This window comes from Lithobates pipiens, unplaced genomic scaffold, assembly GCF_037356315.1.
Source record: "Lithobates pipiens isolate NorthernLeopardFrog02 unplaced genomic scaffold, aLitPip1_a1.2 Scaffold_28, whole genome shotgun sequence".
Lineage (NCBI taxonomy): Eukaryota > Metazoa > Chordata > Amphibia > Anura > Ranidae > Lithobates > Lithobates pipiens.
In genome coordinates this window covers 3,875,653-3,890,173 of record NW_027507789.1, presented here as the reverse complement: position 1 = coordinate 3,890,173, position 14,521 = coordinate 3,875,653, and the positions used below count along the sequence as shown (strand labels likewise).

General features: G+C 44.0%; 1 protein-coding gene across 2 annotated transcripts in view; it reads left to right on the top strand.

Annotated features, from left to right (window-relative positions):
• Window positions 1-13,178, top strand: part of PIK3R5 (phosphoinositide-3-kinase regulatory subunit 5) — a 144,377-nt gene extending 131,199 nt beyond the window's left edge. The window contains exons 16-19 of one of the 2 annotated variants that reach the window (XM_077458588.1): window positions 1,748-1,841; window positions 3,103-3,185; window positions 4,152-4,267; window positions 8,536-13,178. In XM_077458588.1, the coding sequence (XP_077314714.1) occupies window positions 1,748-1,841; window positions 3,103-3,185; window positions 4,152-4,267; window positions 8,536-8,677 (435 nt within the window). In that variant the 3' untranslated portion in view covers window positions 8,678-13,178. The remainder of the gene's footprint in view (window positions 1-1,747; window positions 1,842-3,102; window positions 3,186-4,151; window positions 4,268-8,535) is intronic. The other variant, XM_077458589.1, reaches the window with a different exon arrangement.
• The last annotated feature ends 1,343 nt before the right edge of the window (window positions 13,179-14,521 follow it).

The following is a 14,521-nucleotide window of genomic DNA, read 5'->3' as shown; positions in this document are numbered from 1 at the left end:
ATTACACAGGCAGGTCTGTTTATGTAAACAAGGCAGATTGCCGTTCAGTCAGAGGGGAAGGCATTAAATCCTGCGAAAATTGGGAAAATGGATCACTGCCTTCTGCTAGTACAAGCTCCTCCCGCAGTTTAGAAAAACGCTGGCTAGGAACACATTTAACCCTTTGATCGCCCCCCCCCGGTGTTAACCCTTTCCCAGCCGGCGTCGTGGTTACAGTAACAGTGCATATTTTTAGCACTGAACGCTGTGTCACTGGTTCCCAAAAAGTGTCAATTAATGTCCCGACTGCCCGCCGCAATATCGCAGTCCCGCTATAAGTTGCTGATGGCCGCTATTACTAGTAAAAAAAAAAAAAATTCAATAAATAAAAATTCCATAAAAATATCCCATAGTTTTGTAGACACGATAACTTTTGCGCAAACCAAATCTATATACGCTTATTGGGATTTTTTTAACCAAAAATATGTAGCAGAATACATATTGGCTTAAATTGATGAAGGGCCCTGAAATGTGAGTTGCCATATAATGGAGGGGGGGGGGAAGATACCAGTAGGCCCTGGTTTGAGATGGTAAAGGGGGGGGGGAGGGTTTGGACCCCTTGAGAGGGGGGAGGAGGAAAAGGAGGGGGCTACTTGACTTGAGATGTGTTTTTTGTATTTGTGAGATGTATTTTCTATTTATTTTTTTGTACGTGGGATTATTCTATACAATGTGTATTTTTGCTGTATGTGGATAATATGAATGTGAAATGTGTTTGATTTATTGTTTTAAGAAAACTCTTGTAATAAAGATTACTAGATTTTAAAAAACAAAAACAAATTGATGAAGGAATTCACTTTTTTTTTTTTTTTTTTTTTAATAGCAGAAAGTAAAAAAAAAAAAAAAAAAAAAAAAAAAAAAAATGATATATATATATATATATATATATATTTTTTAAAACCTCTGCGGTTTTTATTTATATTTTTTTGCGCTATAAACAAAAAAAATATATATAAATAAATATATATATATATATATATATATATATATATATATATATATATATATATATATATATATATATATATATATATATATATTACACACACACACGCACACATATAATTATTATTATTTTTTTTTGTTTATAGCGCAAAAAAAAAAGATAAATAAAAACCGCAGAGGTGATCAAAATACCACAAAAAGAAAGCTCTATTTGTGGGAAGAACAGGATATCAATTTTATTTGGGTACAACGTCGCACAACTGCGCAATTGACAGTTAAACTAACGCAGCGCCGCAAAAAGTGGCCTGGTCAGGAAGGGGCTGGGGGAGGGGGTGGAGTAAACCTTCCGGAACTGAAGTGGTTCATAAGGCTGGATTCACACTTATGGCATTTTTAGTGCTTTTTGCATTTTGCAGATTTGCTCTACAGAACGTGTTCCATAGGAAACCATGATAAATGGACTGCAGTGCAAATCTGCAAAATGCAAAAAGCACTAAAACTGCCGTAGGTGTGAATCCGGCCTAAGGAAGTGTGAACATCAGTGATCCGGATCGACAGATCAGGATTCAGGACAACCAGTCAGATCCAGTATGAAGTCAGAGTAGAGAAATACAGTTGTGATTGGTTGCAGTCTGAAGGTGATTTTGGTCTGGCTACAAAAAACAAAGAGAGAGAGAGAGAGAGAGAGAGAGAGAGAGAGAGAGAGAGAGAGAGAGAGAGAGAGTACCGGTGACATGGATTTGTCAATCTTGTGTTCCCGCAGTCCAGTGTGAGCGGCCGAAGTCGATGGAGTGATGGAGAGAAAGTCTGTACGTCGGTCAGCTTGAGGAAAGCGTGCAACTCATACGAAGAACTTGGTAAGTCAACTGATAAAAAAATAATAATAAGAATGTATTGGGTGTAGCCAAGAAACAGTGAGATCCGTTCCTCTGCTCAGAACTGACTTTGCAGCTCTGGGTGGAGTGGGTTGTACAGATATGGATGGATCCCTTGCTGTTTGTGACACTAGTGGAAAAATATCTGTCCATGTATAGGTCACCCCCGTTTATGGCTGGGTTGTAATTGGCTCAGACTGATTGCATGGTTTTTCACCTGGTTTTTCCCTAAGCTTTAGTCTATATATATATATATATATATATATATATATATATATATATATATATATATATATATATATACGTCATTACTTTGACATAAGGCTACTGTCACACTGGGGCGGGGGGCGGGGGGGCGTTAGAGGTAAATCTTGCTACTTCCTTTACAATATTAGTATGATTCATTATTTAGAGAGAGAGAGAGAGAGAGAGAGATAGATATAGAGAGATAGATATAGATATACCTCTCTATCTCTCTTATATATATATGAGAGAGAGATATTCCATAGGAGTTTTGGCTGTATCAGCTCCTGATATCATACCAGTATCATTGGGATTAAAAAATGCCTCAGACTTGGTTACCAGTGGGAGCAAGAAAATGACAGTGCCTGTGGTCAGTTGGTACTGGTGGGATGAATAGTGCCCCATCATTTAGTGTCAGTTAGTGCCCCATCATTGGTATCAGTGGGAGGAATTGTACCCAATCATTGGTGTCAGTGGGAGGAATAGTGCCCCATCATTGGTGTCAGTTAGTGCCCCATCATTAGTATCAGATGAGGAATAGTGCCCCCTCATTGGTGTCAGTGGAAGAAATAGACCCCCGCTGTTGGTATCAGTGGGAGGAATAGTGCCCCATCATTGGTGTCAGTGGGAGGAATAGTGCCCCATCATTGGTGTCAGTAGGAGGAATAGTGCCTCATAGTGGGTGTCAGTGGGAGGAATAGTGCCTCATAGTGGGTGTCAGTGGGAGGAATAGTGCCTCATAGTGGGTGTCAGTGGAAGGAGTGGCGCTTCATCATTGGTGTCAGTGGGAGGAATGGTGCCCCGTCATTGGTGTCAGTGGAAGGAGTGGCGCTTCATCATTGGAGTCAGTGGGAGGAATGGTGCTCTAAGGGCCAGATATATGCTTGCAAAGGGCCACATCTGGGCCCCCGGGCTGCAGTTTGGAAAGCAGTTTGGTATTTTTACAAGCTTCTCTATTGCTGTGGTGATCTGTGTTTATACCGCTATGTTCTTTCCTTAGATTCCAGAATGGAATGCCTGAATCTCACTGTACGGGAGGTGGTGAAGAGACAAAACTCCAAGACGAAGAAAAGCTTCAACCAGGTGAGAACCACACGGGACAAGAGAGGCAAACAGCTGACTCCGCAGGCTGGCATGCTTGGGGTATGGGGCATGCTTGGGGTATGGGGCATACTTGGGGTATGGGGCATACTTGGGGTATGGGGCATACTTGGGGTATGGGGCATACTTGGTGTATGGGGCATGCTTGGGATATGGGGCATACTTGGGGTATGGGGCATACTTGGGGTATGGGGCATGCTTGGGATATGGGGCATACTTGGGATATGGGGCATACTTGGGATATGGGGCATACTTGGGATATGGGGCATACTTGGGGTATGGGGCATGCTTGGGATATGGGCATGCTTGGGGTATGGGGCATACTTGGGGTATGGGGCATGCTTGGGGTATGGGGCATACTTGGGGTATGGGGCATGCTTGGGGTATGGGGCATGCTTGGGGTATTACCCAGCAGACTTGCTCTGGAATTGGGGGAACATATTTGTAATGATGTTGCTGGCAGTATACATTTGATTGGTCAATGAAGGGTGGATATACATGGTGCTATATTGTCAGGATGGATCAGTCACAATAAGGCAACACAGACATCATCTGTGAGCTGCTCTGAGGTTAGACTACATGCAGCCCGTTCATTCTGAGGCAGATCCCGACCAGTTCATTTCAGGAAAACGTTACAGAGGAATGAGACGGGAATTGATTTCCTTCTTAATGAAGGGCTTTCTATAGCCAACCATATAATACAATTCAGTCCATCACTAGACTCTCCGCAATCCACACTACTGCCAAACAGCAACTCTCCTCACCTACTAAAAAAGAAGTATTTAAAGCCTTTAGCTCTTTCAAAAAAAAAACCTTGACTTGATTAAAGTTGTTTGCCACTTCTATCCTCAGAAAGAAGTTCCTCTTTACTGAGTCTGATGCTACATTATTGACCACTGAACCACAGCCGACCACCACTAATCCCCCCCCCCCCCCCATTCTTTCCAGCAGATCAGCATTTCGCAAATCAAAGTAGACAAAGCGCAGATTATTGCGCAGAATGGAGGAACGTTCCCCTTGTGCCTGGACCAGGATGAACGCAAAATTCTTCAGAGGGTCATCAAGTAAGATATTTTCCTTTATCCTTAGTCCCATCTATAAAAAAAAAGCAGTGAAAGAGGAAGAATGAACCAAGCAGGGTACGACCACGTGGTACTTTGGACTCAATGATGTCTGAGAATGTGATAGTTCTACTAAATTGACGATAGGCTACTGTCACGGTCAGGGGTCCGACTCGGAGACCATTGGCTATAGCAGCAGAGAGGTTCCCACTGAGCAGCAGGATATGTATACAAGCAGGTCACCCTGGCAGCTGAGGTGGGCTCGCCCAAGGTGAAGCACTAACTGGTGTTCACCAGAGCTCCTGATGGTGGAGACGGGTTTAGCTGCATGTTAGTACCAGGTCCCCGTCCTCAGAATCGCCTCACCAGGAGGCGAGCAAGCCAGGGTTCAGTAGCAGATTGGTTGAGATCAAACAGAAGTGTAGTCAGTAAATAAGCCAAAGGTCAGTAACAAGTGGTTGCAGGTTGGGACCAAGCAGAAGTGTAGTCGAGGAACAAGCCAGAGGTTGGTAATGAGTGGTTGCAGGTTGGGATCAAGCAGAAGTGTAGTCTAGGAACAAGCCAGAGGTTGGTAACGAGTGGTTGCAGGTTGGGATTGAGCAGAAGTGTAGTCCAGGAACAAGCCAGAGGTTGGTAACGAGTGGTTGCAGGTTGGGATTGAGCAGAAGTGTAGTCCAGGAACAAGCCAGAGGATGAGTGGTTGCAGGTTGGGATTAAGCAGAAGTGCAGTCCAGGAACAAGCCAGAGGTTGGTAACAATTGGTTGCAGGTTGGGATCAAGCAGAAGTGTAGTCTATGAACAAGCCGGTGGCTGGTAATTAGTGGTTGCAGGTTGGGATCGAGCAGAAGTGTAGTCGAGGAACAAGCCCAGGATCTGTAACGATTGGTAGGGAAGATACAAGCAGAAGGAGTGACAAGAGCAAGATATTGGCTGGAGGTAGCACAATAATCTGGCAAACAGGAAGTGCAAAGGCATGGCCTAAAAAGAAAGTTCATGGGAGATGCAAAGGGTGCAAGGTTCAAGAAAAACAAGGCAAGGTTGTCCAAGGAATCAGGCAGGGAGCTATCCAGCATCTCAAGTGGTTTAGTTTTCAGGCTCAGATGCGGGAAACCCCCTGTTGAGTGAGACCTATGACTCTGCAATCAGCAAATCTCATGTCAATGCCAATAGGAGAGTTCTAGCTCTGGCTCAGCAGGGGGTGTGCCAGACCTCTGTAGAGGGACTCCTGCTTCCACATAGAGAGCCAAGTGCCTGTCCCTGCTGCATGCTGGCAGGGGACAGGCTTTTCAACTCCGGCTGTGACCGTTTTCTAAAGAAAACAAGACTTTGTCACATTTTGCTGGATTTTTCTTACTAAAACAAGTTCAGTTGTGGTTTAGCCATTTGTCTACCAGTGCCATTTATTAGCAGCAGCTGGTAGAACGGGAATGTTAAACACACACTATGTCTTGTAAATGTGTTCACTTAGCAATGGGCTTTTCATGTAGAAGTGATCTGGGAAGCTGTAAACCCCCCCCCCCCCCCCCCCCCGTTTACTTCCACAGCCTGCTAAAAAGTTATGACCCTTACTCCTGCACCCCCTGCCCAAGAGCCTGGTATCTTGAGCTCCACTGTCCAACCTGTAGACCCTGAACCAACGTGGCGAGTATAGGTGGGTAGAACGAAGGGAGATCAGTGAATGCCTGTTTGTTGATCTCCCTTCCGGTGAATGTACATGGAAGCAATGTGTATTACTGTATTTAAAAGAAAGAAACATAATCCAGCTCAACCGCTTGTGTCTCAAGTGAAAATGCTGAAGACCGGTGCTCATGCTGGGGTATCTGTGACCCCATACAATGATAGTCCACTGTAGAAAGAAGTCGGCAAATCGGCGCTCCTCTTTTTTTTTTTTTTTTTTAGGTACATAGCACGCATACTATACAAAACTAACGCGTTTCAGCCATTGCAGCCTTCCTGAGAAAGGCTGCCATGGCCGAAACGCGTTTGATTTTTAGTACTGTATCCATGCTATGTAGCCAATAAAGATTAATAAGAGGACCACCGAGTTGACGGCTTCTTTCTACAGTGGACTGTATTACATTATTTCACGTCCGGGATCGGCTGTCACTCTCCCCGACAGATGTGGCCAGGGAACAAGCTGATAGAGCCTGTGCTCAATTCATTTCAGTGGAGGTCTGGGGAGACATCTAGGATCTAATGGACCCCAGATGTCTCAAGTAGAGAGAACCTGTCATTACAGTGTGCTGCCACATAGGGGGCTATTGGTCCTTCTTTGTGATACCAATAAAGTTAATTGTAAAAAAAAAAAAAAAAAAAAGTAGCATTAAAAAAATTAATTTTAAATGTCCCCAACCACCACATACACACATATAAAAACAAAGTACAAAAATGACAATTGCGTTATTCTTATCGCAACGAACGCCAGAGTGCGAGTAATAATTCCAGGTCAGATTATTCATGGATAACTCGAAACTTTGTCGCCATTTCAATATCCTATTTTATGGTTTGACATGTTCAGTATTTATTTACTTGTTGCAACCTCAACTTTTTTATTATTTCACAAAAAAAAATAAAAAAATTAGGTGATATATTGTGTTTGTGCGCAGTAAAATTAACTTTAGAGTATTTTTTACTGGAATTTTGCATTTGATAAACATGTGCACAGATATTGTGTGACGGGAAACATTGCAATGACCCCCATTTTCTTCTCCGTGATATTAAATGTTAAACGAATCTTCAAACTTAAAATGCACTTCTAATATATGCACACACAAAAAAAAAAAAAAAAACAATAAAAAAAAACAATAGTCCTTTAAGGTGGTGATTTAACAAGTTTTATGAATAAATGGTCCTACCTCAGTACATCCAGTAGGGGGCACTCCAGGACCGCTTCCACAAATTTCACACCGAATATTCAAGCACCTGCAAAAAAGCCGAGATGTGTTGGAATCAGGACTTGTTGACTTTAGATGAGCCGTTGTGCGTTTTTTTTCTGCATTTTCCATGTAGGCCAAACGCACAGACATGACAGAGTCCACCAGTCACAGTGCGGAGCCTCCATACAGCACGTCGGGGCTCAGCCTCTGCTTTATGCTTCCATTCACCTCAATTCAAAGGGAAACCCTAAAATACACCGAGCAGCACATCCCACCCACTAAGGGATGCCCAAGTGCTGGAGATGAAGTGGTGACAAGTCGTTTTCCAAATTTTTTGAAAAAAAAAAGGCAAAATATTTTTGTGTGTATGTTCATAAATATTATTCTATACCAGAAGTCTCCAAACTGCGGCCCTTTACACGCCTTTATCCGGCCCTTGGGGATTCCTCCCACCGATATATTCCTCGAAACATTACTTCTTTCATTGTCAATGATGGGGCACTATTCCTCCCACTGACACCAATGATGGGGCACTATTCCTCCCACTGATACCAATGATGGGGCACTATTCCTCCCACTGACACCAATGATGGGACACTATTCCTCCCACTGACACCAATGATGGGGCACTATTCCTCCCACTGATACCAATGATGGGGCACTATTCCTCCCACTGATACCAATGATGGGGCACTATTCCTCCCACTGATACCAATGATGGGGCACTATTCCTCCCACTGATACCAATGATGGGGCACTATTCCTCCCACTGACACCAATGATGGGACACTATTCCTCCCACTGACACCAATGATGGGGCACTATTCCTCCCACTGACACCAATGATGGGACACTATTCCTCTCACTAATTCCCATTATGGGGCACTATTCCTCCCACTGATACCAATGATGGGGCACTATTCCTCTCACTAATTCCCATTATGGGGCACTATTCCTCCTCCTACTAACCACTGGTGCTCTTTGTATTGTTTTTTTACTCCCACTGACCACAATCTGGCCCCCTTAAAATCTGAAGGACCTTTTGTTTAAAAAGTCTGGAGACCCCTGATCTATACGGGGTACATATTTACATACACAAGTGTAACCAATTAAAGCGGTAAGAAAATAAATAAATAGAATAACTAAATTAGAAAACCTCCATCTATAGAGCCCTATACCCACAGGTGATCCAGAGGAAGGTGAAAACACCCCCTATAAATCATGATCCAATTTGCTGCAGTGGGATGAAAAAAAAAAAATTCCTTCCAGATCAACGAATCAGCAGCCCCAATGTGCGCGTTTTGTGGCGCTTGGTAACCCTTGGCAACCACTGCGCGCTGTGTGTGCTCGGACTGTACATCCTAACAGCGATTGTTTCTTCTCTTCGTTTTTTAGGTGTGAGGTGTCACCGTGTTACAAGCCCGAAATCAGAGACTTCCGTAAAATCTACCGACCGCACTGGTCACAGACGGCTCAGGACCAGTTCTGCTCCCTCCTGTGCCTGCCGGTGGCAACGTTCAGCGGGGGTCACCTCTAGAGGGCGACACACAGCCTACCGTCTAAATGAATGCGCCGTTTTATTTGTCTGTCCCTCCGCAACTGGGAGAGTCTTCCTTCTATGGTACGAGCAAAATGTTTCATCGCAGCAAAGAGATACTTCAATGTTGGATTTGAGATACAAAGTTTAAAGAACTATTCCTATTGGCCTCCATCCCATGCGATCTGGATGGTCCATAAGTGAAGTCCCACCCCTTCCTGCCATGTAGGACTCTGGGAAGAAGAGATATCGGATGCTACATTACAAAAGGCAGCCATATTGTCAAGTAGTTGCTTGAGAAAATGGACAAGAAGTGTTGGAACTCTGAGGTTTTCTTTATATGGTTATTTTATATATTATTGTTACAGAAGGTTTTTTGCCTACATATTATTGTTGTCATCAAATAATACGGCAGTGGTGTGATTGTATGTATATATATATATACAGTATATAGAGAGAGATTTTACATATTGAGCTGGAAGCTTCTACACACCAAAGGGGTTCCGCCATCATCTTGGGTCGTGATAGGAGTCGAGTGGATATCGAATTAAAGCTTCACAATCTAATGCTCAAGTCTAAATACACATCTTTCTTCTAAAGATCGATTGTTTGCAAAGCCATCACGTTTCCGGGACTTCCTTCATCGGGGCTTGGAAAAAAAATGAAAGAATGAATGTGCTGCTCGAACCAGCTGCCGACCAATGAAAACTCACAACACTTCAAAAACATCCAACTATATATTGATTATTTGGTTCTTTTTTTTTTTTTTATGCCCTGATTAAGTGGGCAGAGGGTACAGCCCCTGAAACGCATTGGCTTTGCAGACGATATAACATTAGAATAAACTTGTTGTCAAGACCCGGATCTGATCCTGCAACCTCTGGCAGTGTCTCTTCTTGGTGAGCCACCTGAGATGCTGGACAGCCCCATGCCTGATTCCATAGACAACCTTGCCTTATTTCATGTTTCTCTTGAACCTTAACCCCTTTGCTCCTCCAATGAACTTCCTATTTAAGCCATGCCCTTGCACTTCTTGTTTGCCAGATTATTTTGCTCTTCTACAGCCAACATGTCATTATTGTCACTCCTACTGCCATCCGTATCTTTGCTACCAGTCGTTACTGACCTTTGGCTTGTTCCTTGACTACGCTTCTGCTTGATCCCAACCTGCAACCACTTGTTACTGACCTTTGGCTTGTTCTTTGACTACTCTTCTGCTTGATCCCAACTGACCTTTTGGCTTTTACTTCTCGAATAATCTTCTACTTGATCCCAACCTGCAACTGCTTGTTACCAACCTTTGACTTGTTTACCAACAACACTTCTGCTTGATCCCAACCTGCAACCACTTGTTACTGACCATTGGCTTGTTCTTTGACTACTCTTCTGCTTGATCCCAACCTGCAACCACTTGTTACTTACCTTTGGCTTGTTCTTTGACTACTCTTTTGCTTGGTCACAACCTGCAACTACTCGTTACCAACCTTTGACTTGTTTACCAACAACACTTCTGCTTGATCCCAACCTGCAACCACTTGTTACTGACCTTTGGCTTGTTCTTCGACTACTCTTCTGCTTGATCCCAACTGACCTTTTGGCTTTTACTTCTCGACTAATCTTCTACTTAAGCCCAACCTGCAACTGCTTGTTACCAATACCAACCTTTCACTTGCGTACCAACAACACTTCTGCTTGATCCCAACCTGCAACCACTTATTACTGACCTTTGGCTTGTTCTTCGACTACTCTTCTGCTTGATCCCAACTGACCTTTTGGCTTTTACTTCTCGACTAATCTTCTACTTAAGCCCAACCTGCAACTGCTTGTTACCAATACCAACCTTTGACTTGTGTACCAACAACACTTCTGCTTGATCCCAACCTGCAACCACTTGTTACTGACCTTTGGCTTGTTCTTTGACTACTCTTCTGCTTGATCCCAACTGACCTTTTGGCTTTTACTTCTCGACTAATCTTCTACTTGATCCCAACCTGCAACTGCTTGTTACCAACCTTTGACTTGTTTACCAACAACACTTCTGCTTGATCCCAACCTACAACCACTTGTAAGGCTTCATGTACACGGGACATTTTTACAACCTCTCCTGAACGATTTAACTGGACAGATAGTGACCCACATTTAAAACGTCCATTTTGCTGCGTTTACAATGGCGCATTTAGCGGGCGTTTTGGCACATTTGCATTTAGAAGCTTTTGAAAAAAATATATATTTTTTTCAAAATGGCCAATAATGAAAAACAACTGTAAACGAAACATGGCTAAACGCGAGTTACTGCATTTAGAAGCATTTGACGCTTGAAATGCCTCTAAACTCAGCGTCTGAAGTCATTTTTTTGCTTTCCAAAAAAGGCCTCTAAACTCAACTGCCTAGAAACAACTATAAACGACCCTGTATACATCTACTGATAAAGCAATATAGAGGAGAGTTCCGGAGCAGTTGAAAAAAAATGCCCAACTGCTCCTAAATGTCAGTTTAGCAGCAGTGTACATGAGGCCTTACCGACCTTTGGCTTGTGCCTTGAATACGCTTCTGCTTGATCTCAACCTGCGACCATTTGTTACCGACCTTTGGCTTATTTCTCGACTACTCTTCTACTTGATCCCAACCTGCAATCGCTTGTTACCAATCTTTTGGCTTTTTTCTCGAATACACTTCTGCTTGATCCGAACATGCAACCACTTGTTACCGACCTTTGGCTTGATCCTTGACTATGCCCTTGCCTGATTTCAACCTGCAACCGCTTGCTGACCCGTGGCTTGTTTCTTAACTATGCTTCCACTTGATCCCAGCCTGCGACCACTTGTTACGGAACTTTGGCTTGTACCTCGTCTATACTTCTGCTTGATCACAATCTGCGACCACTTGTTACTGACCTTTGGCTTGTTCCTTGACTACTCTTCTACCTAATTCCAATCTGAAACCACTTGTTACTGACCTTCGGCTTGTTCCTTGACTATGTTTCCGCTTGATCCCAACCTGCAACCACTCGTTACCGACCTTTGACTTGTCCTCGACTACGCTTCTGCTTCATCCCAACCTGAAATCGCTTGTTACTGACCTATGGCTTGTTCCTCGACTACTCTTCTACCTAATTCCAATCTGCAACCGCTTGTTACTGACCTCTGGCTTGTTCCTTGACTATGTTTCCAATTGATCCCAACCTGCAACCACTCGTTACTGACCTTTGGCTTGTCGTCAACTACGCTTCTGCTTCATCCCAACCTGTAATCGCTTGTTACTGACGTTTGGTTTGTTCCTTAACTATGCTTCCGCTTGATCCCAACCTGCAACCACTTGACTTGTTCCTCGACTACTCTTCTGCCTGATCCTAACCTGCAACTACTTGGTACCGACCTTTGGCTTGTTTACGGACTACGATTATGCTTGATCCCTACCTGTTATATCTGCTACTGGACCCCAGGCTTGCTCACCTCCTGGTGGGGACCTGGAACTAACAGGCAGCAAAACCCATCTCCACCATCAGGAGCTCTGGTGAACACTGGCTAGTGACTAGACCCAGCACCTCGGGTGAGCCCGCCTCATCTGCCAGGGTGACCTGTTGGGTACCTATCCTGCTGGTTGGTGGGAGCCTCTCTATAGCTACCGGTCTCTGAGCCTGACCATGACACCTGCTTGTATACCTATCCTGGTGGTTGGTGGGAAGCCTCTCTATGGCTATAGCTACTGGCCTCCGAGTCGGACCCCTGGCCGTGACACTTGTATTTGGACTTGAATATTATGGTGTGACACTTCAACTTCAGATCTACTCCAATTGTGATGTATTGTCACATGAAAGGAAGGAAATAAGATTTTAAAAGATGAAAAAAGAAAACCCCTCCTAAAAAAAAGCAGGACGAAGTACTTGGGAATTTGTGCAATATGTTGTGATTCTGGATCTAAAAACCAAAATCCCGTTCAGGTTTTGGACTGCGTAGGAAACTTTTAGCCCCTGGACAGGTTATTTGTGGTCCCCATAGGGAGGATTTGTCTTCACTCTTTGATGACCACAGCCAACAGGACAAGATGTCATAGACATTATTCCCCCCCCCCCCTCCTCTGTCAGGCATCCTGACAAGGGCTCTAAACCCTTCCCCATTTCATCCAACACGAAGAACGAAAAAAGCTTTGTCTGGAGTAGGACCTTGTATTGTAATAAAAGCCTAAACTTAAAAATAAAAATAAAATAAATATGATTTTGATTCTCCGTTAGGGTTGTATTGCTGGAGATCCCTCCCTCTCTAATTGTCCAGATCACCAATGTAATCTCAAATTAAAGTGATAGGAAATCTAAAATTCTGAGTTATCACCATAACAGTAACATATGTTCCCCAACCGGGCGCAGGTGGCAGAAAACAAACAAAAAAAAAAAAAAAAGTTCTAACTATATGTTGCTCATACAGTATGTGCAGATGCGAAAGGGCCAGGCTCCAGACAGCCCGTTCTCCAGGGATAATAACGAACAGCCTCAGCACTTCCCCCAGCTACACCTTCTGATGCGTTTTGCCCTGTCCCTGTGGGCTTAGTCATACAAGAAGCCCCGGGGCAGGGACGAAACGCATCAGTGTTGAGGCTGTTCCTTGCTATCCCCTTGTCACGAGTGCAGCGCTCCCGTTTTCTGGTGGGGATCACCGGAGGATGGATCTCAGCGACCCTCCAAGCATTTCTAATGGCTCACAATGATTTTTAACCATTTTTTTTTATTCAAAAATGAAGCTTCAGCTGTAGTAGAATGGCTTGACAAAAATTATTTTTTGACCTTCAAAAAGACATGTCTCCCAGCTTAATGTCCAGAAAAAGAGGTTTCCCTTGTATGTTTCTTTTTTTTTCCCCCCTAAAAATGTTTTCTTTATGTGAATATTTGTGTATTTATTACCGAGGAAAGCTCCTAAAGTCGAACTAGACTGTATCTGAGCACCACAAGCTGAAAATGCTATTCAATTAATTTTTAATTTTCCAAGCAAACATCCATCCAGGTCTCCATGCTTTATTTTGTTGAGAAATCAATTTGAAAAAACGCCCTCCTGGCATTTCTGGTCGTGGCCATCTTGAGTAAGGGCAGATTTGTGTAGCATTTTCTACCTGGAATCCATCTGCCCCTAGCTCAGACATGCAGGCAGGTAGGTGTGCTTTAGCTGAGAAGATCCCTCCTCCCCTCCTCCTGATGAAGACTCCTCCAAACAAATGGCCACTGCCCCCCCCCCCCACCTACAACTGGCCTTTTAAGCAAGGTCCATAAAGACATGGATGAGCGAGTTTGGGGTGGAGGAACTTGACTGGCCTGCACATGGTCCTGACCTCAACTACCTGAAATCCATCTGTCCCTAGCTCAGACATGCAGGCAGGTGGGTGTGCTTAGCTGAGAAGACCCCTCCTCCTGATGAAGACTCCTTTAATGTATGACAGTACAAACAAATGGCCACTGCCCCCTCCACCTACAACTGGCCTTTTAAGCAAGGTCCATAAAGACATGGAAGAGTGAGTTTGGAGTGGAGGAACTTGACTGACCTTCACAGAGTCCTGACCTCAACCTGATGGACCTCAACTAGCTGGAATCCATCTGTCCCTAGCTCAGACATGCAGGCAGGTGGGTGTGCTTAGCTGAGAAGACCCCTCCTCCTGATGAAGACTCCTTTAATGTATGACAGTACAAACAAATGGCCACTGCCCCCCCACCTACAACTGGCCTTTTAAGCAAGGTCCATAAAGACATGGATGAGCGAGTTTGGGGTGGAGGAACTTGACTGGCCTGCACATGGTCCTGACCTCAACTACCTGAAATCCATCTGCCCCCTAGCTCAGACATGCAGGCAGGTGGGTGTGCTT